Genomic DNA, 27,815 nt, shown 5'->3' with positions numbered 1-27,815 from the left:
CTCGCCCACTCACTCAGCCTATCCAAATCTCTCCACAGATTTTCTGCGTCCTCCATGCAATTCGCTTTCCCACTCATCTTTGTGTCATCAGCAAACTTTGTTACCCTACACTCATTCCCCTCCTCCAGGTTGTCTATATATATGGTAAACAGTTGAGGCCCCAGCACCGATCCCTGCAGCACACCACTAGCCACCAACTGCCAACCAGAAAAGCACCCATTTATTCCAACTCTCTGCTTCCTGTTAGATAGCCAATCCTCAATCCATGTTAACACTTTATCCCCAACTCCATGTACCCTAATCTTCTGCAGCAACCTTTTGTGAGGCACCTTATCGAATGCCTTCTGGAAATCTAAAAACACCACATCCACTGGTTCCCCTCTGTCAACCACATTAGTCACATCTTCATAAAAATCCAGTAAATTCATCAAACACAACTTCCCCTTCATGAATCCATGCTGCGTCTGCTTGATCGAAACATTCCTTTCCAGGTGTCCTGCTATTTCTTCTTTAATGTTGGATTCCAACATTTTCCCAACTACGGACATTAAGCTAACTGCCCTGTAGTTACCCGCCTTTTGTCTACTTCCTTTTTTAAACAACAGCGTAACAGTAGCTGTTTTCCAATCAGTCAGCACTTCCCCAGAGTCCAGCGAATTTTGATAAATAACTACTATCGGATCTGCTATTACTTCTGCCATTTCCTTCAGTACCCTGAGTTGCATTCCATCTGAGCCCAGGGACTTATCTACCTTCAGTCCCATTAGTCTACCAAGCACTACCTCTTTAGTAACAGTATTTGTATTAAGGACCTCACCTCCTACCAACCCTCAATCGTTAATATCCGGTAAGCTATTTGTGTCCTCCACTGTGAAGACCGACACAAAAACCTTATTAAAAGTCTCAGCCATTTCCTCGTTTCCCACTATTAAATCCCCCATCTCATCCTTCAAGGGTCCAACATTCACTCTAGCCACTCTCTTCTTTTTTATATGTTCGTAAAAACTTTTACTATCATTTTTTATATTTTGAGCTAGTTCAGTTTCATAATCTATCTTTCCTTTATCGCTTTCTTCGTAGTTCTTTGTTGTTTTTTAAAGCTTTCCCAATCTTATAATTCCCCACTATTTTTGGCCACTCTGTAAGCATTGGGTTTTAATTTAATACTCTCCTTTATTTCCTTCGTTATCCACAGCTGGTTATTCCTTTTCTTACAGTCCTTCTTTATCACCAGAATATATTTTTGCTGAGTACTGAAAAAAATCTCCTTAAAAATCCTCCACTGTTCCTCAGCTGTCCTACCAACCAGTCTGCGCCCCCAGTCTACATTAGCCAGTTCCGCCCTCATCCTATCGTACTTCCCTCTGTTCAAGCAGAGGACACTGGTTTGGGACCCTTCTTTCTCACCCTCCATCTATATCAGACATTCAACCATATTGGACAGTATCAATGAATCAGAATTGGACAGAATCAGTGAATGTTATTACGCACCAAGGAATTATAAAAGAGTAAGAAAATTTACCAGTAGAACAAATTTAAAAGCTTTGCTTCTAAATGCATGAAGCATTCGGAACAAAATTAATGAGTTAACGGCGCAAATACAAACAAAAGCATATATGATTTGATGGCATGGTTACAAGGAGACCAGTTCTGGGAATTGAATATCCAAGGGTACTCAGCATTTCAGAAAGACAGACTGAAAGGAAAAGGAGGTGGTCTGGTTTTGCCAGTGAAGGAAGGGTTCAGAGCTGTAATGAGCAATGACATAAGCACGGGAGATCAAAATGTGGAATCAGTCTGGGTAGAAATAGGAAATAGCAAAGAAAAGAAGTAGTAGATAGGGATAATCTATAGGTCCCCAAGCAGTTGTTCCACAGTGGGGCACAGTATAAACCAGGAAATACCAGGGGCTTGCAAGAAAGGTACAACAATAATCATAGGTGATTTTACAATGCACATTGATTGGAAGAATCAAATTGGCAAGGGCACTTGGAGACAGAGTTCATTGAATGTATTAGAGATTGTTTCTCGGAACAAGTATGTTGTGGAACCAACCATGGAGCAGGCAACTCTGGATTTGATATTGTGTAATGAGAAGAGTTTAATTGATGACTTTATAGTTAAGGATCCTCTAGGGAGTAGTAACCATAGTATGATAGATTTCAAAATTCACTTTGGGGTAAGAAAATGGAGTCTCACACTAGTGTTTTGGAATTAAAGGAAATTACTTAGGCATGAGGACAGATTTGGCCTGAGTAGAATTTACAGGAAGGCTAAAAGGTAGTACAGCGAATGAGCTGTAACTGTTGTTTAAGGAAATACGCAAGTCTTCACAACTAAATTACATCCTTGTGAGGAAGAAAGATGGTAAGGGGGGTAAAAAACACCCATGGCTAAACAAGGAGGTCAAGGACAATATAAAGACAAAAACTAAGGTATACCATATTGCAAAGGTCAGTGGCAGGCTACAAGATTGGGAAACTTTCAAGCATGAACAAAGGGATACTAAAAAAGTAATAAAAACAGCTAAGGTAAATTGCGAAAGAAAACTAGCAAAAAAAACAAGAAAGATAGCAAAAGCTTCTATAGGTTATAAAAGGGAAGAGAGTCGCTAGGGTGAATGTTGGCCCCTTAAATGATGAAACCGGAGAGTCAATAGTAGGGAACATTGAAATAGCAGAGATGCTAAATCAATACTTGGCCTCAGTTTTCATGGTGGAGACATAAGTACCATTTCTATAGGAATGAGCAAGTCAGATGTAATAGAAAGGGTAGCGCCAGAGCAATTAACATCAGTAGGGAAAAGGTGCTCAGCTAACTATTGGGATCGAGGTCAGATAAGTCCCCCGGGCCTGATGGCCTACATTCTAGTATATTGAAGGAAGTGGCGGCGGAGATAGTGGATTCATTGGTTATTCCGAAGTTCCCTCGGCACAGGGAAGGTTCCAATGGATTGCAAAAATGGTAATGTAACGCCCTTATTCAAAAAACGAGGGAGGCAAAATGTGGGAAATTACCGACCAGTTAGTTTAACATCTGTTGTTGGGAAAGTGTTAGAATCAATTATCAAGGAAGCAACATCAAGGTATTTAGAAAGTCATAATGCTATCCATCAGAGTCAGCATGGTTTTATGAAGGGCAAATCATATTTGATAAATTTGGTAGAATTCATCGAGGATGTAACAAGCAAAGTGGATAATTGGGGATCGTGTAGATGTAGTATATCTGGACTTCCGGAAGGCAGTTGATAAGGTACCACACAAAAGGTTAATTCACAATCTTAGATCACATGGAATTGGGGTAGTTTATTAGCTTGGATAGGTGACTGGCTGAAGGACAGAAATAGAGAGTCGGGATAAATGATTTTTTTTCTTGATGGCAAGAAGTAACTAGTGGGATGTCACAGCTTTCGGTCCTTAGGCCCCAGCTATTTACAATCTATATTAATGACTTGGATACAGAGATAGAAGGCTCTATAGCCAAATTTGCAGAAGACACAAAAATAGGTGGGACAGTAAGTTGCAAAGAGGAAATAACAGTCTTAGAAATGGATATAGATAGGTTAGGAGAGTGAGCCAAAATGTGGCAGATGGAGTTTAATGTGGATAAGTGTGAGATCAGAAAAATGGGAAGGCGACTTATTATCTAAATGGGGAGAAACTTCTGGGTGCTCCGGAGCAAAAAGATCTGGGTGTCCTCATTCATGAGTCACAGAAAGCTAGTGTGCAGGTACAGCAGATAATAAAGAAAGTGAATGGAATGTTATCAGCTATAGCTAAAGGAATAGAATACAGAGATAAGGAAGTATTGTTGCAACTATACAAGGCATTGGTGAGGCCATACCTGGAGCACTGTGCACAGCTTTTGCCCCCTTATTTGAGGAAAGATGTAGCAGCATTGGAGGCAATTCAGAGGAGGTTCACTAGATTGATAGGGTTTGCCATATGAAGAGAGATTGAAAAGTTTAGACCTGTACTCTCTGGAATTTAGAAGAATGAGGGGAGATCAAATTAAGGTATATAAGATGATAAAAGGTATGGATAAAGTAGATGTGGAATGGCTGCTTCCTTGTGTGTGTGACAGTCTAGAACAAGAGGTTGTAGTCTTAGGATAAGGGATAGCAAATTTAAAAGAGTATTGAGGAGAAACTACTTCTCCTAAAGGGTTGTTAATCTGTGGAATTCGTTACCCAAAGTGCGGTGGACATGAGTCAGTGAATATATTTAAGGAGGAGTGAGACAGATTTTTAATTGATAAGGGGTGGAAGGTTATGGGAGAAGGCAGGAAAATGGGGATGAGGAGCATATCAGCCATGATCAAATGATGAATGGCCTGATTCTTCTCCTATATCTTGTGATCCTATGAAGATACATGCAACAAGGCCTGGACAACATTCAGGTCTGTGATGACAAGCGTTAAGGTTATAAGCAAGTAATATTTGAGCCACGTATGTGTCAGGAAATGATCATCTCCAACAAAACAGAATTTAACCAAAAGGGCCACTGTTCCAGTGACACTCAACACAAGTATGAGGACCTGCATCTTTTCTTTCAATTAGGAATTTTACAGCTTTCCGGAATCAAAATTGTGTTCAACAATTTCAGACCATAATCTCTGCTCCATTTCCTTTATTTGTTTTCCTATCAATCAGCAGCGCACCTACTCTGGGCATATCTTTTGGTTATTTGTTTCTTTTATTTTTTGAGCCTCTGGAAGACTAATCTTTCTGTCATTCCAGCTCTCCTGTTTTCAATCTTATCACAGACCTTCCTTTTGTTCTTTTCTCACACATCTTTGCTCAAAACCTATTTAATCTCTAACATTTCCCAACCTGATGAAACATCATAGATCTGAATGATTTTGTTTCTCTCCATTGATGCTGTCTGACCAGCTGATTGTTTCCAGCATTTTGTGTCTGTATTACAGAATATAACTGTCGTAATATGCCTTTTCTTGATATATAATTTCAAAGTCAAATGGATAAGATACATTTTTGTAATTTCCAGTAACTTGTATCTTTTCTGGAGTGCCCCAGGGGTCGGTGCTGGGGCCTCAGCTTTTTACCATTTATATAGATGATCTGGAGGAGGGAACCAAGTGTAGAGTGTCGAAATTTGCTGATGACACCAAGATTGGGGGAACGGCAAATTGTGCGGAGGGTGTGGAGAGTCTACAGAAGGATCTAGATAGGCTGGGCGAATGGGCCAGGAAATGGCAAATGGAATTTAATGTTGGCAAGTGTGAGGTGGTCCACTTTGGTAGGAAGAATGGTAGGAAGGACTATTACTTACGGGGCGAAAAACTGCAGCAGGCGACGGTGCAGAGGGACCTCGGGGTCCTTGTGCATGAGTCGCAAAAACCCAGCTTGCAGGTGCAGCTGGTGGTCAGGAAGGCGAATGGGATGCTGGCCTTCATAGCGAGGGGGATTGAATGTAAAAGTAGGGAGGTCTTGCTGCAGCTGTATAGGGCATTGGTGAGGCCGCAGCTGGAGTACTGTGTGCAGTTTTGGGCGCCGCACCTGAGCAAAGATATTTTGGCCTTGGAGGGAGTGCAGAGGAGGTTTACTAGGCTGATACCGGAGTTGAGGGGGTTGAGCTATGAGGAGAGGCTGAATAAACTGGGCTTGTACTCGTTAGAGTTTAGAAGAATGAGGGGAGATCTCATTGAGACGTATAAGATGATGAATGGGATGGATAGGATAGAGGTGGAAAGACTCTTCCCGCTCAAAAAAGACAGTAGGACTAGGGGGCACAGCCTCAAGATAAAAGGGGGGCAGTTTAGAACGGAGTTGAGGAGGAACTTTTTCACTCAAAGGGTGGTGAATCTCTGGAATTCTCTGCCCGTTGAAGTGGTGGAGGCTGCCTCGCTAAATATTTTTAAGACGCGGTTTGATAGGTTTTTGATAGGAGAGGGGATTAAGGGTTATGGGGAGAGGGCGGGAAAGTGGAACTGAGCAGCGACAGATCAGCCATGATCTTATTGAATGGCGGGGCAGGCTCGAAGGGCTGGATGGCCTACTCCTGCTCCTATTTCTTATTTCTTATTTGGTTTTATTTTGATTTGACTTTTTTGTAAGGATTTTATCTGACTAGCTGTTATAGACGCAATTAAAAATCAACCACATTGCTATGGGTCTGGAAGAAAGGATATTTTCTTCCTTGAAAGACATTCGTGCACCAGATGGTTTATTCTTTCAATCTGGTAGTTTAATGAATGTAATTACTGAGAGAAGCTTTTCAATCAACATGTACTAATTATCGGTCAGAGACTTAACGAGACCAGACATAGAAATACTGTGGATACAAGAGTAGATCAGAGATTGAGAAGAGGTTAACTCACCTCCTAACTCCCCACAGCCTGTCTACCATCTACAAGACACAAGTTAGGAGCATGACTCACCACTTAGTTGGACAACTCCAAAAGCTCCAACAGTGATCAAACAGATGGACACCATCCAGGATAAGGTGGCCCATCTGATCAGCAAACCACTGGACACATCAATTCCTCCAACACTGTGATCACTGGCAGCACTGCGTACTATCTACAACCAACTCTGCAGGAACTCACCAAAGCTCCTTCGATAAAACCTTCCAAATCGTAACCTTGCCACCTTGTGGAACAAAAGCAGCAGGTGCCTGGAAACACCATCAACTAGAAGTACCCCTCCCCTCTACCATCCTGACTTGGAACTAAAGCGCTCTCTTACTGTCGCTGGGTCGAAATCCAGGAACACCACCCAATGGCACTGTGAGTACACATACACCACATGAATTGCAGCAAGTTGTTCACCACTACCTTCTCAATGGGCAATAAATGCTGGCCTAGTCACGGAAGCTCACAACCCCTGAATGAATAAAAAAACACTTGGGCTATGTTAGATCAAAACAGTGGTTCACCAACACTCAGGTCATGCAATGATACTGAAGAACTACACATGTGACACATTACCGTCTTCTCAAGGGTCATTACAGATGTGCAGTAAATATTGGCCTTGCCAGTGATGCTTGCATACTCTCTTGAATTAATTTTTAAAAATGAATGACCAAGGCTTGAGTGTGCAAGGCATAATTTCAAAATCTTGGAAGAATTACGAATTGTGAGAAAGCTAGTGATAGACTTCAAGAAAACGTGGACAGACTGATGGAATGGGCAGAAATGTGACAGACATCAATTATTGAGGGCAGTGTAATTCCTGGAAAGTTCACCATATGTGTCTCCATGACTTGGGAGAATGAACAGCCATAACCCCAACCACCGTCAGGATCAATGAAGCAGAAAGCAGATAGTGCTGAGTTATACCCCAATGTCCTGGGCCGATAGTGGAGGACATCTCTGTTCTTCCATTGTCCAAGACAATAAGAGAAATTTCCTTTGCAACCATGTCACTTTTCAAATCAGATTTTGATTGAGTCATTTTTGGAGATTATCAAAAACTTGTTAATATTCCATCTGATGTGGGAGTGGAGATAAGCACTTCACCCCACATTAAACACACTGCTACTCAGCATAACCAGTGACACATCCTTAACAGAACTAGCCTGATTTATCAGCTCTCTTTCTGAGATATGCGATACAGCTCCAAGGAAAATCCTTTCTAAATCCAATTACATACAATTTTCCTACCTTTATTTCAGCTTCTGATTTCTTCAAGTCTTGTTCTTCAGTTGCATAATTTTCCCAAACTCTATGAAGGTTTGCAACATTTTCCTTCAACTTGTCCTAAAAATGGCAATTGAAATAGTTCAGAAAGTGGATTCCCAAAAGGAATTTAAACAGAAAATGACTGTTCCAGAAGTGATTTTTGATAGAAGTGGTGCGGAAATTTAAAGGACTAGGACACATTTAGCAGGTTCATCTAAGTTTTAAAATGAATTATGATTATCAAGAAATAGGGTCACAAATAATCACAAGAATGAAATATTTTGATAAATAAATTCCAAATTGTTACAGACACAATCATAATTTTTACATTCAGTTTCTGTTCATCATCAGGAAACACTGTGCAGAGTGAAAGAACAGTCAGGCTGAGCTACTGTAACACATTTTCAAGCAGTCAGTTTGTCCTAAAATAAAAGCAAAACACTGCAGATGCTGGAATCTGAAACAAAAACAGAAAATGCTGGAAAATCTCAGCAGGTCTGACAGCATCTGTGATGGCTCTATTCTCTCAACAGATGTTGAGCCTCTTCTCACTGCTACACTGTCAGTGAAAACCCTCAGTGTCGGCAAAAACAATACTGCACTTCTAAATTTCGGCAATTATTTGTAATATTAGTATTCATTTCAAAACTGGAGAGATTTGAGTGGTTAAGTTTAAAATTGACCTGAATGTCAGAGTAAAGGATACTGGAATTGTTTTATAATTTTATAGCATATATATGATAGATTACATCGTTTACATCATAGCAACATTTTCTTTGTGATGATTTGATTACAGTCTAGTTTTGGTCAAATGTGTGAAATTCTGGAAAAATACTCACCTTGATTTTAGCTTCTGCCTGATCCAGACTCAGAAGGGTGTGGGATTTATGCATCCCTATTACTGTACAGGATATACACACACACTTTTCATCCTCCTCACAGTAAAACTCAAGAATTTTCTTATGATCCAGGCACTGTCCCTTTGTAAAGTCAGCTGTAGGCTCCATCAGGATATGGTCATTGTAGGTCCTTTTTGTCAAATGTGGTTTTAAATGAAGGGAACAAAATGAGGTTTCACATTTGAGACAGGTCTTCACAGCTGGAGATGGATTCTCAATGCAGTATTCACACATGACAAGGGTAGATTCATCATGAGTGGTCTGGGACTGATTGTACTTCTCCACTATGTTATGTAGAGTGAAGTTTTTCTCCAGGCAGGGCCTAGGGTTGAACAGTCTACGGCACTCAGGACAGTTCACTCCGCCTGAATCTTCTGAAAACTCCCAAGCATTGTTGATGCACTTCAAACAAAAATTGTGCTGGCAGGGCAATGCGACAGGGTCCTGGTATATCTGGAGGCACACAGCACAAGTCAACTCCTCCGTAAAAGTTCCAGCAGTTTCCATTCTTCCAACACTGCAAAGATAACCCACGTATAGAAAATATTATAGATGCGGAAATAGTAAGTGGAAGAGAAACGAACGGGTGGAACCGTGACGGAGAGAAAAATATTTGCTTTCAGTTTCAGAACGCGACTGAACTTTAACCCTTTGCATTCTTCAATATTGAACAATACAAATACAAAGGCCCATTTTAACTCTGTGCATCAAAGGTTTAATCGTGATGGCCAAAGACTGTCCCATTTTCACCACGTTACATATACAAATGCACTGTCCACTTTTCGCCAGCGATCTTTAAAATAACTGCTACAGAGCTTACACACAATACCACATAATTTTATTTTTCGGTGGGGACAGGAAGATCTTTTCCTTAATCGACAAATTAAACTTTGGATCACCTTCGGATCCTTCCCTTCCTTTGCGCAGGTTCTTGACCATTGGTAGGTTTAGCATGGGAACTGTTGATTTTTCTGCACTCCCACAACTGGTTTCACTGCTGCTTGTCCGTAGGGATATAATCTACGATGCCGGAAACGGATTTACATAGCTAAACTGTGCTTTTTTTTCTCAATGTATCCAGGTGAGGAGAGGCAATGTTATCAACATTGGTTTGATGGTATTCCTAATTTGATCAGTAAACATCTGGTCCTCTGACACAAAAATGTGTTGCTTCATCACATGACATTTGATTATGTTACATTTGCCCAGTTGTTTTCTCACAGCTTCGTGTTATTGCCTTACAGCTCCAGGGACCAGATTCAATCCCAGCCTTGGATGACTGAGACATTCTCCCCGTGTCTGCGTAGCTTTCATCTGGATGCTCCAGTTTTCTCCCACAGTCCAAAGACATGCAGGTTAGCTAGATTGGCCATGCTAAATTGTCTCTTAGTATCCCAAGATGTTTAGGAGGATTAGTTAGGAGGATTAGTCGGGTAAATTCGCATGGTTATGGGGATAGGGCACGGGGGGGGGGGGGGGGGAGGTGGTGGCGGTGGGCATGGATAAGTTGTTCTGTCAGAGTTGATACAGATTTGATGGTCTGAATGGCCTGTTTCTGAATAGTAGGGATTCTATCATTGCATGAGATTAAGAGCACAAATTGCAAATTAAAGAAAAAGGAAATATTTAAGGATGTGATTTTTTAAAATTTGTTCAGTATTGATTTTGCTGAATCACTAGAATTTTGATACTTCTTATTGCAGTCTACTATTGAAACATCACATAAGTAGTTTTAAATATTCTCAAGAAGTTAAAGCAAAAATAAATACTCAAGAATCTCGACACTATCCAAGACAAAGCAGCCTACTTGATTGGCATCTCATTCACCACCTTTAACATTGACTTCATTCACCACTAACACAAAGGTACAATGTGCACTGTCTACAAGATCCACTTACTGAAGGATCCGTCAACAGCATCTTCCAAACCCACAACTGTTTCCATCTAGAAGGATAAAGGCAGCAGACACATGGGAATACCACCACTTGCAAGGTCCTCTCCAAGCCACACACCATCCTAACATGGAACAAATCGTTGTTCCTTCACTGTCCCTGAGTCAAAATCCTGAACTCCTTCTCTACAAGCACTGTCAGTGTTCCTATACCACATTCTAGTCTTTTAGAATTTGTATGTTCCAATAAAATGACCTCTCATTTTTCTAAACTCTCGACAATATAGACCCAGTCTCTTCAATCTCTCCTCATAGTATACTTTCTCCATTCTAAAAAATTAGTCTGATGAACCTCAGCTGCACTCCCTCTACGGTAATACTTGAAGTGCACTCTAACCACAGTTCTATATAATTGAAGCTATACGTCTTTACTGAAGTAAAATCCTCTTGTAATAAAGGACAACATACCATTTGCCTTCCTAATTTCTTTCTGAACTTGCATGTTAACTTTCAGCATCTTATGAGAAGGTTCATCTAGGTCCCTTTGAAGATCAGGACTTCCTAATCATTCACCATTTAAGAAATAAATTCCTTTTACCAATGTGGATAGCCTCACACTTAGCCACATTATATTTCATTTGTCATGTTCTTGCCCACTCACAAAGCCTGCCAAGTCCTCATGAAGCCTCTTTGCATCTTCTTCATCTGCTACATTTGGGGAGGCACTTACAAAGAAAGACAGACTCCAAGATAACCAAGCCATGTGTTTAATGATATCAATGTGCACTTTAAATGCCAGTAACATAAGAATACATTGGGCAGAACTTTATGTTCTGGAGATTAAGTGTAGTAGTAGGTGGGAAAATTATTCCCACTGGATAGAGGACCGAGTTCTGGCATTGTCCGCTTTTCATCTTATTATTTATGCATCAAGGAAGAGCTTGTCAAATCTTGTGACAGGATGGGCAGGGCTTCTCCTGCACTGCTGTTACCTCATGGGGTTGAAAATCCAGGTGACATGTTTAAACAGTACCCGTACATACATTCACTCTCCACAGGACAGATTTGTTGGGAACTGTCCATGGCACTGAAAAGAACGAAAACTTCTTATGATGTTTGTGTCTAAAGTTTATGTGTTTGTAAAAGAACATTTTAGCTAAAACAAAAGGTGCTACATAAAAATCCTGCCAATAGGGTGTGCTAAAAACAAAGTCCCTGATTATCCTTTTTTGGTAAGAATAAATTTTTTTTTGGAAGCTCTGTTCAGAAGCAGATCCATGCCTGTGTGTGTGTGTGTGTGTGTGCGTGCGTGTGCGCGCACATGTGTGTGTGCACATGTGTGTGTGCATTTGCATTCTTATTAAGAAGTAACAAACTCTTCACCTCTGCTCCATGCCTCAGCAACAACTTCCTGGAGAAACTGCTCCAGGCTGTCTGGCAGGAGATCATCTATCCAAGAGATGGCAGTTAAATGTTCAGATTAAAGTTTCATAGTTTGGAAGATAAATTGTGCAGAAGTTGAAATGTTTGAGTTAAAATTTCGTGCTTTGTACAGTAAAGGAAAATGTTTATCAGCTTACTGACCTTCAAAAGGAGTTGGTCTCTGCTATTTTGTTTGTAGGCCCCATAACATTTTCCTTTTTCGGCCTTCACCAGAGGATGAGCAAGGCCAGATATTTTCCATAACAAAGGCAAAATATGAGGATATGCAATGCAAATGAAGGATTAGCAGAAGTCAATTTTTCATCGAATGAAAAAAGGCGAAAAGTTAGGATTTAATTGGCAAATATGTAAATCAATGAAAGATTTGAAAAATCTCTTGTTCCTGATTTGCTATAATTGACTTTAACTGATGAGCTATTTCTCTGTATTCTTAGAACTGCTCTGACCATCCCGTGGGTGGAAGAGGTTCTCCTTGTGCACAAGAAATTAAAAACCTTGCATTAGATGCATGGTGTCTAGCACTGTTTGTGTTAGAGCTGACTGAGTGTCTTTAGATTGCTGTTATCCAAAGAACTCTAACACAGCAGGAGGCCCACCAACCTGACCATGCCGGTTTGGAAGGAGGTTGCCAGGAAGGTCATCCCCTATGCACCCCAGAAGATGACCGCTCCTGTGCTGCAGGAAGAGGATGAATTATCTCATCTGTTCCACCAGCGTAAGTTAGCTTCTTCTGTGTTCAGCAAATGGCTCAGTTTCATCCTATTACATCCTCATTTCAATGAATTTGAGTTTAGCATGATGTTGAAATCTTCTTCCATCACCTTCGCCTCCATTGTCACTTCTTTGGGCAAAAGTCCTCCCCCAATTCAATAAATCCATTCACTTGTCACCAGTCTTCTCCCTCAACCTGACCACTTCCCTAATGCCTACCTGCTTTTGGCTTTTTCATTGAGAACTGCCAGCACAACCTCAGCCATCTCAATTTCTCTACTCCATTTACCAACTTCAACCCGTCCCCTTCTGAACTTGCTGCACTCCAAGTACAACCCTGACTTCGCTGTGTTGTTTGGCTTACTGATCTTTACCTCTCAGGCTCTACCCTTAGCTCTGTCAGGAGACGGGTCCTTATCCTGCTCAGTCACATTCAAGCTATCTGGAAGACAGTGGCGTCTCCAACTCGCATTCTGCATTCCTCCTTGTTACTGTGGACAAGTAGATCGAAGATGTGGTTGCACCTTATCCTGCAATAATCACCCTCCATTGTCAAGCTATAAATCCATTGTGAAGCCCTTAGGCTGCTCATGTTTCATGCATGCCATCCCCACATCCATCCTTGAAATGAACCTGCCACCCTGAAGGATCACAGATAGCTGAGTATCCCCCGTCTTCTGCCAGCATGACAGGGCATTCACAAAAAGAGACTGGAATCAGGTGGGTATATGCAATCAGCCTCGATCAGGCTATTTCCTTTTGACTAAGCCTTGCACTAATTTAATGATTGCTAGTGTTGTGCTCTGTAAGCTATGAACATCTCAACTACAATGTTCAGGATTGTCTGGAGCATGTTGCTGTGTAGTGCAACTGTGCCCTTCTAATAGTTTGATCCTTATCTTTTCATAACGGAGAACCATCAAAGATGCCAACGGACTAATCTAGAGTCTCAGGCTGGCCACACAGACTCCTATTGACTATGGCAAGGTTTGCAAGACATAATGGGCCACAAGATGAAGGCATGTAAAATCCCCGCTGCTATCAGTCTTTTGAATGGACCTATCTCTTTTAAATTGATCTTTCTCTATATCTGGCTGAGGTTATTTAATGGCAGGTAATTCTTTGGTAAATTAACAAGATGCATTTCCCCTGCTCTTCTTAATGACTGGTGCTTCTCAGGAGATCAGAGACATTGTTGTTTCTGCACAGGTGCAGGTATCATAAAGGTTACGTACAGCCATTGGGCTGCCTGCAAAGATGTTTTTTGTCAACATGTCACTGTGTGTTCCCTGCCAGTCACTGTCTGCATCTATCTTCATATCTTCCTGCATCCTTCGTTGGAGCATGCTTCACCACACCGTGGCCAGTTGATCCCTGCTACGGTGACAGTCTAATTCCCATATTTTGAGTTCCAGGCATGGCCTGATTAGCATTTCCCTCATCTCAATGTCTGCTTTTTAAAAATTCATTCATCAATAATGGGCATCACTGGCTGGCCAACACTTATTGCCCATCCCTAGTTGCCCGAGGGCAGTTAAGAGTCAACCACATTGCTGTGGCTGTGAAGTCACATGTAGGCCAGACCAAGTAAGGACAGCAGATTTCCGTCCCTAAAGGACATTGTGAACCAGGTGAGTTTATCCAAAAATTGACAATGGTTTCATGGTCATCAGTAGATTCTTAATTCCAGATAGTTTTTGCATCATATACCCTGGTGAAATTTGAACCCTGGTTCCCAGAACATTAGCTGAGTTTCTGGATTAAAAGTCTATTGATAATACCATTAGGCCATCACTTCCCCTCCTGCTTCAGAGTCAACCAGCACTTCATCTGTGTTTCCCCATGCCCTTGGTGTTTTTACATCCAGTGGTAGAGCTGGGCCCTCTCCCTGCCAACCTTCCTGAACCGTTTGTGCTGCTGCTCCTGATTTACAATGCTTCCCTAAGGCCCAGAGCCGGGATGGTGATAGAGACAGAGAGAGACAGACAGACAGAAACAGAGAGAGAGAGACAGAGACAGACTGATAGAGAGGGAGACAGACAGTGAGAGAGAGAGAGAGACAGAGAGAAGACAGAGAGTGAGAGGGAGATAGAAAGAGAGAGACAGACAGAAAGAGACCGAGACAGACAGAGAGAGAAAGAAACAGAGATAGTGAGAGACAGAGACAGAGAGACAGAGTGAGAGAGAGACAGAGAAACAGGAAGACAGATAGGGAGAGAGACAGAGACAGAGAAAGAAAGAAATAAAGATAGTGAGGGAGACAGAGACAGTGAGAGACAGAGAGAGAGAGAGAGAGGGAGTCAGAGAGAGACGAATGGACAGAGACAGAAAGATATAGAGATAGAGAGACTGAGACCCAGACAGACAGAGAGAGACCGAGACAGACACAGAGAGAGGAAAACAGATTCAGTGAGAGAGACAGAGACACAGAGACTGAGAGACACAGCCAGACAAACAGAATGAGGAAGACAGAGTCAAACAGAGACAGAGAGACAGAGACACAGTCGGAGACAGAGATACAGAGACAGAGACAGAGACACAGAGACTGAGAGACACAGACAGACAAACAGAATGATGGAGACAGAGAGAGTCAAACAGAGACAGAGAGACAGAGACACAGTCGGAGACAGAGAGACAGAGATACAGAGACACAGACAGAGACACAGACGAAGACCGAGATACAGATACAGAAAGACAGAGACACAGACAGAAACAGAGAGAGACACAGACACAATAATGCAGCCTCGAGCCCGGCGCTCAAACACCAACGGCAAACGCACGCGACAGCAAGCCGGGAGCGGCAAAGAGGCGCCGCTCTGATTGGACGATCCGCCAGCAACCGCCGGGGAAAGGGCAAACGCTGATTGGTGAGTCTGCGAGCACGTGGGGCAAAGACTATGCTCTGATTGGTGGATCAGCGGGCACGCGGGCATTCACCCGGAGGAGGACAGTGGGAGCCACTGGGGGGAGGAGGGGGGCGGTGTGGGGGGTGAGTAGAGGTGGATTGGGGATCGGGGCAGGGGAGACGCAGATCGGAGATCCTAATGAGAAAAGATCGAATGGTTGAAAGGAAGGGGGAGTGGGTGAAACCTATTGGAACTTCCTGTGTGGGGAAAGGTGAAGGTCTGGCTGGTGGATCAGCGATCATAGAATCCCTGCTGTGTAGAAGGAGGCCATTCAGCCCATCGAGCCTGCTCTGAGGACAATCCCACCCAGGCCCACCTACTGCAACAGCACAGTCTGTGAGAGTGTGAACATGTCAGGACAACCTGATCTAGTTCTGCACATAGGAGGGTAATAATGGCTGCAGCCTCAATGTATGCAGCAGTGGATTCCATGGACTTAATGCGACACTGATAGAGCAGAGACAGATTGACGGATCAGCGAGCACCCACAGAGAAAGGTGAAGCTCTGTTTGTTGGATCAGCATACACGACGTTGTGTGGCAGGGAGGAACTAAGCAAGGAACTAAGATTCACCGATGTTTACAACACAGGAAGAGGCTATTTGGTCTATTGGGTCCAAGCTAGTCAACAAAGATCTGACTACTCTAATCCCATTTTCCGGTGTTTGGCTTGTAGCCTTGAGGTTATGGCATTCAGACCTCAAGAGAAGAGAATGATTGGGGCAAAGGGCATGCAGGAAGGCATAAAGCTGTAATTAGTGGATCAACGAGCACATGCAGGGAAAGGTGATACTCTGCTGGATCAGCGTGCATGGGCAACGCTAATGCAGGATAAAGCCTGGCATCCCAACTGGGCAACTTATGCAGAGACCCTGAAGCAGGTGGTACCAGATTAAACCCTTCTCATTCTTCTTAAAGTGTGCTATCTAGAATTAAATGTAAAACTCCAGTGATGGCCAAACCAGAGTTTATAACGGATAACCATTACTTCCTTTCTTTTGTTATCTATGTCTCTCTAAATAAAGTTATTAATATTGTGCATTTTATGCAGTAAAACATTCCAGAAAGTACAGTTTTGATAGTTTCTGACACCTCACCGTAGAAGGGAAAATCGGGAAAGATTATTAAAAATTTGATCACAGACGAATGTTTTTAGTAGCACCTTAAAAGGGAGAGTGTCTTAAAAGCAGAGAAGCTTGGGGCAGAGAGGGTTTATTGCAGAGAGGGTTGGGGAATTCTAATGCAAAGGGGCAAAAGTGACTAGTAATCCAGAAACCCCACGCAAGATGGTGAAATTTTTAAAAAGGCTAATGATGACCATGAAATCATTGCCAATTGTCATAAAAACCCATCTGGTTCACTATGTCCTTTAGGGAAAGGAATCTGCTGTCCTTATCTGGTCTAGCCAGGTGTGACTCCAGATTCACAGCATTGTGGTTGACTCTCAAATGCCCTCTGAAATGGAGGGCAATGAAGGATGGGTAATAAACGCTGGCCCAGCCAGTGATGCCCACATCCCATGGATGAATTTTTAAAAAAAGAATGTGCAGGACTCGAGAATTAGAGGGGTGCAGAGAGCCTGGAGGCTTGTGGAGCTAAAGGAAGTTACTAGTGGAGAGGAAGAAGATCATGGTGGGAATTGGAAAGCAAGATGAGGATTTTTAAATGGGGTTGTTGTAAGTGTTGTCATTGAAGGTTACCAAGCAGACAGGCGAATGTGAGATTTTTAAGATACGGATAGCAGGCAGTCTTGGTAATGGAGTTGAAATGTGGAGGGTGGTTTAACACAGGTTGCAAGCAACCTTAGTCAACTTAATACAGTTACTGGAGTGGAAATGATGGACAAGGAATAGAGTTTGTGGTGGGATCAAAGAGAATAGCTTCAGCTTCCGAATATTTTGCTGGAGGATATTTCTTCTCATCCTATATTGGATGTCAGACATGGAGTGTTATAAATTAGAGACAACTGAGGGGTCCACTAAAGTGGTCATGTGAGAGAAAGATGAGATCAGAATATATGCAACCCCTGATGTGATGTTTTCTGACAATATTGCTGAGAGCCAGGATTTGGATGGGTAATGAAAGGGAACCAAGAATTGATCCTTGGAGAACTCCAGAGGTATTTTTTAAAATTTGTTCACAGAATGTGGATCTTGCTCGCTAGGCTAGCATTTATCACCCATTCCTGATTTCCCATGAGAATTTGGTGGGGAGCTGCCTCCTTTAACCGCTGAAGTCCATGTGATGTGGGAGGCTGTACTGTGGTTCTGACCCAGCAACAGTAAAAGTCGTAATATATTTCCAAGTCAGGATGGCGTGTGGCTTGGAGGGGAACCTGCAGGTAATGGTGTTCTCATGCATCTGCTGCTCTTATCTTTAAAGATTGTACAGGTTGCAGGTTTGGAAGGTGCTGTTGATGGAGTCTTGGTGAGTTACTGCAATGCATACCAGAGCAAGACTGTGAAGAGAAGAGATTGTTGGTCATTTTCTACTATGATGAGAAAGATAAGAATGAAACAAAGCAAGGGTGGTTCACATAGCTGGATGATAGTGGAGAAGTTTTGAAGGATGGTGGCATGGCCAACTGTGTTGAAAGCTGTACACATGTTGAGAAATCTGTAAAGGATTAGTTTATGATAGTCACAATCAAATGTAATTTGTGCATTTAATAAAGACAGGTGTGGTAAGACCAGAATGGAGGGATTCAAACATGAATTGTGGGAAAGAGGAATTTGGGAAGCAACAGCATGAACAAGGATTTCAGAGAGGAAACAGATATTGGAAATGGACCACTAGTTTTCAAGTATAGAGGAGGTGATGACTGCAGATTTGAAAAGCAAGAGGACGGTACCTGGGAGGAGAGAACCATGAACAGTATCAGTTAACGTAGTGTCCTGTCAGGGAAGTTGAGTGGTCAGTGGTTTAGTTGGACTAGGATCCAGAAAGCAGAAGTCAGTCCCATGGGCAAGATGGGGTCAGAGTGAGATGGGATGAAAGCTGGAGAAAGATGTGAGTTGAGAGCTAGGGCAGCAGGCACCTTCTGGGTATCCAACAGACTAGGTAATGTAAGTAGGAGAGGCAGCTGATGCTTTCCATTTTTGTACAATATTCATGGGTAGGATTTCCCTGCAGATTTTAGAACTCTGTTGTCAAGGCCAAATGGGTGTCAGAGGCCTTCAGCGTGGGGAGCATCTGTGATTTTCCTTGGACCAGTCAGCTAGTGATCAGGGAGGATCTGGGCAGGTTCTTGAAACCTGAAGACCAATATGAATCGCAACATTCAAAAGCAGCAGCAGGATCACTTTTGAGGTAGGTGAGAGGGAGAGTATCCCAAGATGGAAATCACTGTAAAAATTTTAAGAAAGCCCTCTGTAGCCTAGACACCATCAGGAGGGGTGGGGTGCACCATGCACAACAGCCTGTGGCTGTAGCTGAACTCAGGCAGAAAAAGAGAGCCTCCAATTGCCTGTCTGGAATGTCAGCCCCTCCTAGTCTGACAAACTAAGAGGCCATCTGTGGGTAGATGCACTGTTTCCTGACTGGAAAATTCCATTAATGCAATGTCAGTTTAGAATTTGTGATATGACCAGAACTCGAGCAGGCCATGCCTTTCAACTGGTGAATGCTGCTTTTAACTTTGTTCTTGTTTTGGTCATGAAATACCGCCTCAAATGTGCGACTCACTTGAATAGTCTGCCCAGTATTTATATCTTCAATGCTCACCAACTCGTGGACATTGATGTTCTTTCTGTCAGAAGTCAAAGGATGGTAATTAAGAGTGGAAATAGGGTACCTGCAACAAACTTGGGGAAATTCAGCAAATCCATCCCTAAATAAACTTTTCTCAATACCACAATGATATATATTAATAAATTACTACAGATTAAGGAAATAATTGCCAAAAAATGCATAGATGGAATATAAACCCAAAATATTTAAAGTTTATAAAGTTTATGAATATAGTCCCAGAGTCAATATATCTTTCCTAAGGTGTGGTGCCTCAGCCATTTAAACTGTGAAGTACAGTAAAGAATTCATGAGTCCATAATGATTGATTAAAGTGAAATAAAACATCTGCTCTTCCTCAATGTACCTAATTATTTGGTAAAATATTTTTAAAAGGTTGTTATATTTAATTTGTATGTGTGCACAGTATGAGTTGCAGAAAAAGCTGCACCATTGATGGAGTTACAAGTAGGGGAGAAATTTATTTAGGCTGGCTGGATATAGTGCACCCATAGTTCTAACGTGTGCCCAGATCTTGGTATTATCTGTAAACATGCATATTGTGCTTGTGACATCAACAATTAGATCATTAGTAAATATAAAAGGACTGTTTGCACAGGAAGATCAGGGCATGAGGGAGGCATCACCTTAAAATTTAGATGAGTTCACTCAAGCAAAATAAGGAAGCCCTTTTCCCACAGAGGCTAATAGAACAACACTTGTACTTATATAGCACCTTTATTGTAAAATGTCCCAAGATATTTTATAAGTGCATTACAGAACAAATTTGATATGAAGCCACGTAAAAGGATATGAAGGCAAATTACCAAAAGCTTATTTAAAGCAAGACTTTAAGGAGGGTCTTAAAAGAGAAAAGTGAGGTAGAGAGGCAAGAGGTATAGGGAGGGAATTCCAGAGCTTACGACCTTGGTAGCTGGTGGTACAGCCACCACTGGTTGAGCAATTAGGATTGGGGGTATTGACCAGGCCAGAATTAGAGTGCAGAAATCCTGGAGATTGCAGGTTTGGGGTGATTACACAGATGGGAAGCAGAAAGGCTATGGAGGAATGTGAAATCAAGGATGAGAATTTTTAACTTGAGGTGTTGGTTATTGGGGGCCGGTGTTGATTAGCAGTACAACAGTAATGAGTGAACAGGACTTGGTGCAAGTTAGGGCAATGGGCTGCAGAGTTTCGGATGAGCTGAAATTAGCAGAGGGAAAATCTAAAACAGGGACTAGTGGAACGTTCAAGACTGATAATAGATGTATAACCAAATGGATATGGAGCCATATGAGTGTATTATAAAGTGTTATGCTAATAGCAAGCGTGCATCTTAAATGATGTCAAACCACATGTAACCTGAACCTGAGAGAAAAAATTTCCAAGCGAGCACTGCTAAGGTTTGCCTCTGCAAATAGGCAATAAATATTCACTAGTTTGCAACTGCATGGTTTCCAGCTTATTATGTTGAAGATACCCAGAGCCCAGCTGTGAGACTAATACATGGTGACAATGACCTGTGAACTTTACTAAGGATTCCAGTCAACATCAATAAGGGCACGAAAAGTGACAGCTGTCAGTTCAGCAGATCACGCTCAAGAAATATCAGCAGCAGTAATCAGTGCAGCTCATTGAAGCAGATTAGAGGTGCACAAAGATGTGGAGAAACTCTTAGCTTTGCTGAGTCCCTGGACCTTGTGAAGAGCCTTGACTAAGCCGCGCACTGGAGAAACTGCGTCACTGATTCAGTCAATAATGGACTGGACTCACTCAGAAACTAGATAAGGATCACGTCAATGCTCCCCTTTATATAATCAGCAACTATGCCAATGACATTTTAAGAAGACAGAGTTTGATAAAGAAAATAAGTCATGAAAGCCTCTCCAGCCTGTGACACAGTGATACAATTGGCGAGAGAAGCCAGGAACCTTGAGAGAATATTGATTCTTTTATAGATAATTGAGAGTGTGGGACATTGAGAGAGGAGCTTATCAGAGACTGCATTGTAATTGGGGTGATCAATGAAGCATTGTTAGGCTGCTTGCAGTCCAGAGAAGATCTCCCTTTGTCCAAAGCAGTGGTTAGTCAGGCAGCTGAACTTTGCAAGCAAAACAAGCTCTTCATCCAGGGCACTAGAGAGCCTTCCTGGGGCAGACCACCAGATTGGTCCAACTTATGAATCGCATAGGACTATCAGCAGCCTGCCAGAAACTGGAGCCAGGATGAAGAGGGCATGGCTGCCGCCATTGTTCTATGTCTGCATTATAGAGGGCAAAACCACTCACTGGTATGAAACCTGCCCTGCCATTAATGCAGAGTGCCCCTCCTGCCACAAGGGGGAGCATTTTAAAATAGTGTGCTGCAGCAGCAGGAAATTTATGTGTTCAGCTCATAAGTTTCAAGATGAACCATTCCAATCTGCAAGTGTCCAAGAAATACTGAAGATATTCATCTTAGGTGACGTGGGCAGAGCCACATGAATATTTATGGGCATAGGAGCAGGAGTGCCCATTCTTTCTGATACCAGATCATGGCAGTTGAGGTGACAAATAGATCAGGATTGAGCTTATCGAATGGCAAAGCAGACTTGAGTGGCCTGCTCCGAATCCATTTGTGGCTGAAGACTGAATTTCTCTATCTATCTACCATTCAACTTCGTGGCTTAGGAGATATTCCGATAGCGGTGTGAGGAGAGATGACTGCTATGTTTTGTCGTAATGACATAAAGCTCAGTACCACTGCATACGTAATTCCAGATTAACATTATTTTTTGTTCAACAGAGAAGCTTGTTTAGCTTGACATCATCTTTATTCACTGGATGCCGAAGAAACTTACGTTTCAGGGGAATTTCACAGTAACTTCATTGCAGTGTTAATGTAAGCCTTACTTGCGACTAATAAGTAAACTTAAGTTGATTCAGAACATCGTGAATCAGTCTTCATAGACAAAATTCCATCGTTACAATCACAAGAGAACATCATAGATAGAGAGGGGCTAGGTGATGCAGGAGACAGTGCGCAAAGGGTGAACGTAGCCAACCGCAAGATTACATTCCAGATTTTGCTCTTTTGGAATAAAAGGGAAAGAGAATGATAACCCAAGATGATTTGTCACAGGAGGAGGTCTGAAACTTGTTTTACTTTGAAGACAACACAGATGCTGATAATGTGAGCCCAGATACACCTGCTGATGGAGGACAGAATATTACTGAAGAAAATGATAAAGATGCAAATCCTTCATTCTGCCAGTGACACCAATGACATACAACAACCCGAAGCAGCAGTTGATTTGTACAATGAAGAATCAAGACCAGAATTGCTGCTGCAACCATTGTACAACAAATCCCTACTATTGTTAAATTAAGAAACTACAGAGGTACTTACTGCAAATCTTATGAACGCCATAGGTATAAGAGGAAGTGTAGTTTCTTAGTTTCTGCATGTTTCTTTCACTGTTAATGCTGGTGACAGCATATATTCTGGTGAAGTTCCAGAGATGTTCATGCCTGCTGAGGGACAAGTCCAATCTGAAGGAAGGGTGTGGTGCAAGTTGAACTGCTAGCCAGAGGTAAAGAAATTCTTGCAGTATTAGAAGGACAATCATCATTTTTTTCAGAATGGTCTTCATCCATCTGATTTATTCATGGATGAAATATACAATACTTTGTTTGTTGCAACAGCAGAAGTTCCTAGACCCTCTACGGCTATGCAGTTCTCTTTAGGGGAATTGAACGAGTTTGATTCTTTCAAATAAGAGCAGTCAGCAGACCAACCTGGAGAGCACCAAGAAAAAAAGAAAGAGGAAAATAAAAGGAAAGGAAAACTCTGTTCTTTGCTTTTACACAGCAGACCAGAAAAGTACATTTCTGTCTGGGGAGGTTGGTGCCTTCCAAAGAGAAGATTCTGGAAAGTATACATCCACTTGAAGGCCAAAGATAGTCAAGAACATAGTCAGAGATTGGATATCACCTACGCAAGACGGGGGTTGGGGTGGTTGGGAGGGGGGGGGAGGGGGGAGGAGGTGGGGGGGGTGAAGGTGCAGGTAGGATAACAATTAATGCTTAGTAGATCAAAAGACTTGGGGAAGGTGAAGTATAAAGGAATTATGTTAGAAACTAGACTGCATCATCTGTAATGTCAGATCACATGTAACTAGGACCTGAGGAAAGCTTCTGACTGTAAATAGGCATTAAATCATAGAATCTGCGGTCCAGAAGGAAGCCATTTGGCCCATTAAACCTTCACTGACAACAATCCCACCCAAAGTCCTATCCTCATAACCCCACATATTTACCCTCCTTGTCCCCCAACACTAAGGCGCAATTTATTGTGATCGATCATCCTAACCCGCACATCTTTGGAGTGTGGGAGGAAACTGGAGCACCCGGAGGAAACCCATGAAGACATGGGGAGAATGGGCAAACTCCACACAGACAGTGACCTGAGGCCAGAATTGAACCCGGGTCCCTGGCGCTGTGAGGCAGTGGTACTAACCACTGTGCTACAGTGCCACCCAAATGTTCACTAGTTTACAATGGCATGGTTTCCAGCTTTGTTCTACTTACGGGCAGCATGGTAGCACAGTGGTTAGCACTGCTGCTTCACAGCTCCAGGGTCCTGGGTTCGATTCCCGGCTCGGGTCACTGTCTGTGTGGAGTTTGCACATTCTCCTCGTGTCTGCGTGGGTTTCCTCCGGGTACTCCGGTTTCCTCCCACAGTCCAAAGATGTGCGGATTAGGTTGATTGGCCATGCTAAGAAGTTGCCCGTTAGTGTCCAGGGATGCGTAGGTTGGAAGGATTGGTGGGTATGGCATGTCGGGGTGGGGCCTGGGTGGGATTGTGTTTGGTGCAGACTCAATGGGCCGAAGGGCCTCTTTCTGCACTGTAGGGTTCTATGTCTACGTCTAAAGTTTCCCAGAACCTGGATATGCTATTAATGCAAAGAATAAATGGGGTATGAACATCAGAACTAGAAGCAGAAGTAGTCAATTCAGCCTTTCAAGTCTGCTGTACCATTCAATATGATCATGGCTGATCTTGTCTCAGATTCACTTCACTTTCCTGCCCATTCTCAATAACCCTTCAACCCATTACTAATTAAAAATCTACCTCCTTAAATTTACTCAATGTCCCAGCATCCACTACACTCTGAAGTACTGAATTCCATAGATTTACAACATATAAGAAGAGTAATTCTTCCTCATCTCTGTTTTAAATCTGGCACTCCTTATGCTAATACTATGGCCTTTCACTCTATATTGCCCCACAAGGGGATACATCCTCTCTACATTTAATCTGTCAACCCCCTTTAGCATCTTTTATATCTCAATTTTATTCCCCCCTCATTCTTTGAATATAGGCTAAACTGCTAAATCTCTCTTCTTAAAACAAACCCCTCATCTTTGGAATCAATGTAGTGAACCTCCTGTGAACTGTCTCCAATGCCACTACATCTTTCCTCAAATAAGGGGACCAAAACTGTACACAGTACTCCAGGTGTGGCCTTACCAATGCATTATATAGTTGCAACAATACTTCCTTACCTTTATATTCTATTCCTTTAGCTATAACTGCCAACATTCCATTCAGTTTCTTTATGCCTGTGTGCTAGCTTTCTGTGACTCATGAACGAGGATACCCAGATCTTTCTGCACCAGAGCTCCCCGAAGTTTCTCCCCATTTAAATAATAAGTTGCCTTCCCATTTTTCCAACCAAAATGCATGACCTCACACTTATCCACATTAAACTCCATCTGCTACATTTTGGTCCACTCTCCTATCTAACCATTTGTAAGATTCTTATTTCGTTTTCTCAACTTGCTGTCCCACCTGTTTTTGTATCATCTGCAAATTTGGCTATAGAGCCTTCTATCCCTGTACCCAATTCATTAATATAGATTGTAAATAGCTGGGGCCCAAGGGCCGAACCCTGTGGCACACCACTAGTTACTTCTTGCCATCCAGAAAAACACCCTCTAGTGCCCCGTGTATGGGTGCAGCAATGCTTCCCTACTTTCATCCTCTATTTTTTCAGCAATAAAAGCTAAAATTCCATTTGCCTTTATTATTACTTGCTGTACCTGCACACTAGCTTTCTATGATTCATGTACCAGATCCCTCTACACTGAAGCACTCTGAAGTTTCTCTCCATTTAGGTAAAAAATTGCCTTCCTATTTTTCCAACCAAAATGGAAGACCTCACACATATCCACGTTAAATTCCATCTGCCAAATTTTGTCCACTCACTTGACCTATCTAAATGTAAATTGATTTTTTTTTATCATAACCTGCTTTCAGACCTATTTTAGTGTAATCTGCAAATTGTTTTTGGTACATTATATTCCTTCATCCAAGTCATTAATACAGATTATAAATAGTTGGAACCCGAGGACTGAATTCTGTGGCACCCACTATTTACATCTTGCCAACCGGAAAAAGACCCATTTACCCTAACTCTCTGCTTTCTGTTGGTTAGTAAGAAGTCTCACAACACCAGGTTAAAGTCCAACAGGTTTATTTGGTAGCAGAAGCTTTTGGAGCACTGCTTCTTCATCAGGTGAGTGAGGAACTGTGTTCACAAACAGGGCATATATAGACACAAACTCAATTTACAAAATGATGGTTGGAATGTGAGTCTTTACAGGTAATCAAGTCTTAAAGATATAGACAATGTGAGTGGACAGAGGGTTAAGCACAGGTTGAGGAAGTGTTTATTGCCTCCAGCCAGGACAGTTAGTGAGATTTTGCAAGCCCAGGCAAGACATGGAGGTTACAGATAGTGTGACATGAACCCAAGATCCCAGTTGAGGCCACCCTCATGTGTGCAGAACTTGGTTATTAATGTCTGCTCAGCGATTCTGCATTGTCATGTGTTGTGAAGGCCGCCTTGGAGAACGCTTACCCGAAGATCTGAGGCTGAATGTCCGTGACTGCTGAAGTGTTCCCCAGTAGGAAGATAACACTGCTGCCTGGTTGTTGTCAAATGGTGTTCGTTCATCTGTTGTCATAGTGTCTGCATAGTCTCCCCAATATACCATGCCTCAGGACATCCTTTCCTGCAGCGTATCAAATAGACAACGTTGGCTGAGTTGCAGGAGTATGTACCGTGTACCTGATGGATGGTGTTCTCAGGTGAGATGATGGCATCCGTGTCGATGATCTGGCATGTCTTGCAGAGGTTGCTGTGCCAGGGGTGTGTGGGGCCATGGTCACTGTTCTCCTGTAGGCTGGGTAGTTTGCTGCGGACAATGGTATGTTTGAGGTTGTGCGGTTGTTTGAGGGCAAGAAGTGGAGGTGTGGGGATGGCCTTGGTGAGATGTTCATCTTTATTGATGACATGTTGCAGGCTCCAGAGAAGATATCGTAGCTTCTCCGCTCCGGGTAAGTACTGAATGAAGAAGGGTATTCTGTCCATCTTGTCCCTTGTTTGTCTTCTGAGGAGGTCGGTGCAGTTTTTTTGCCATGGTGCATCGGAACTATTGATGAGTTGAGTGCCATATACTGTTTTTATGAGGGTGTCTTTCAGCATCTGTAGGTGTCTGTTGCGATCCTCCTCATCTGAGCAGACCCTGTGTATACGGAGGACTTGTCCATAGGGCATGGTTTCTTTAACATCTTTAGGGTGGAAGCAGGAGAAGTGGGGCATCGTGAGGTTATCTGTGGGTTTGCAGTAGTGAAATGCTGAGGTGACTGTCCTTGGTGGAGATGCATGTCTGTTGGTTAGCCAGTCCTCTATCCAAGCTAATAAATTACCCTGCCCAATGTGATCTTACCTTGTGTATTAAAATTTTGTGTGGCATCTTATCAAATGCCTTCAGGGAGTCCAGAGATACTACATCTACAAGATCCCCATGATCCGCTTTGCTTCTTACATCTTCAAAGAACTCTAGCAAATTAGTCAAGCACGATTTACGCTTCATGAAACTATGCTGACTCTGATAGATTGCATTTTGACTTTTCAAATGTCCTGTTATTACCTCCTTAATAATACAGATATACAGATCAGCCATAATTGGGTGCGGCAAGATGGCACAGTTGTTAGCATTGCTGCCTCACAGTACCAGGGATCTAGGTTTGATTCCCAGCTTGGGTCACTGTCTGTATGGAGTCTGCATGTTCTCCCCGTGTTTGTCTGGGCTTCCTCTGGGTGCTCTTGTTTCTTCTCACAGTCCAAAAGATGTGCTGGTTAGGTGCATTGGCCATGCTAAATTCCCCCTTAGTGTACTCAAACAGGCGCCATAGTATGGTGACTAGAGGATCTTCACCGTAACTTATTTGCAGTGTTAATGTAAGCTTACTTGTGACGTTAATAATAAACGTTAATAAACGTTAAATAAATAAAATTCAACAGAGAGGGGCATGAGTTGCAAAAACCCAGCTTGCAGGTGCAGCAGGTGGTCAGGAAGGCGAATGGGATGCTGGCCTTCATAGCGAGGGGGATTGAATATAAAAGTAGGGAGGTCTTGCTGCAGCTGTATAGGGCATTGGTGAGGCCGCAGCTGGAGTACTGTGTGCAGTTTTGGGCGCCGTACCTGCGCAAGGATATTTTGGCCCTGGAGGGAGTGCAGAGGAGGTTTACTAGGCTGATACCGGAGTT

The 27,815-nt window shown here is 42.5% G+C and overlaps 1 protein-coding gene across 1 annotated transcript in view; it reads right to left on the bottom strand.

Moving 5' to 3' along the window:
• Window positions 1-9,126, bottom strand: part of LOC145353506 (E3 ubiquitin/ISG15 ligase TRIM25-like) — a 29,747-nt gene extending 20,621 nt beyond the window's left edge. Inside the window, exons 1-2 of the mRNA XM_080204314.1 lie at window positions 8,481-9,126; window positions 7,624-7,719 (exon numbers count right to left, since the gene is read on the bottom strand). Of these exons, the coding sequence (XP_080060440.1) occupies window positions 7,624-7,719; window positions 8,481-9,047 (663 nt within the window). The 5' untranslated portion in view covers window positions 9,048-9,126. The remainder of the gene's footprint in view (window positions 1-7,623; window positions 7,720-8,480) is intronic.
• Window positions 9,127-27,815: the final 18,689 nt, after the last annotated feature.

The sequence above is a fragment of the Carcharhinus amblyrhynchos genome, chromosome 15 (genome assembly GCF_965287045.1).
Source record: "Carcharhinus amblyrhynchos chromosome 15, sCarAmb.v2.hapA, whole genome shotgun sequence".
Lineage (NCBI taxonomy): Eukaryota > Metazoa > Chordata > Chondrichthyes > Carcharhiniformes > Carcharhinidae > Carcharhinus > Carcharhinus amblyrhynchos.
Note: the sequence above shows the minus strand (reverse complement) of the source record. Positions and strands in the feature narration are given on the sequence as shown.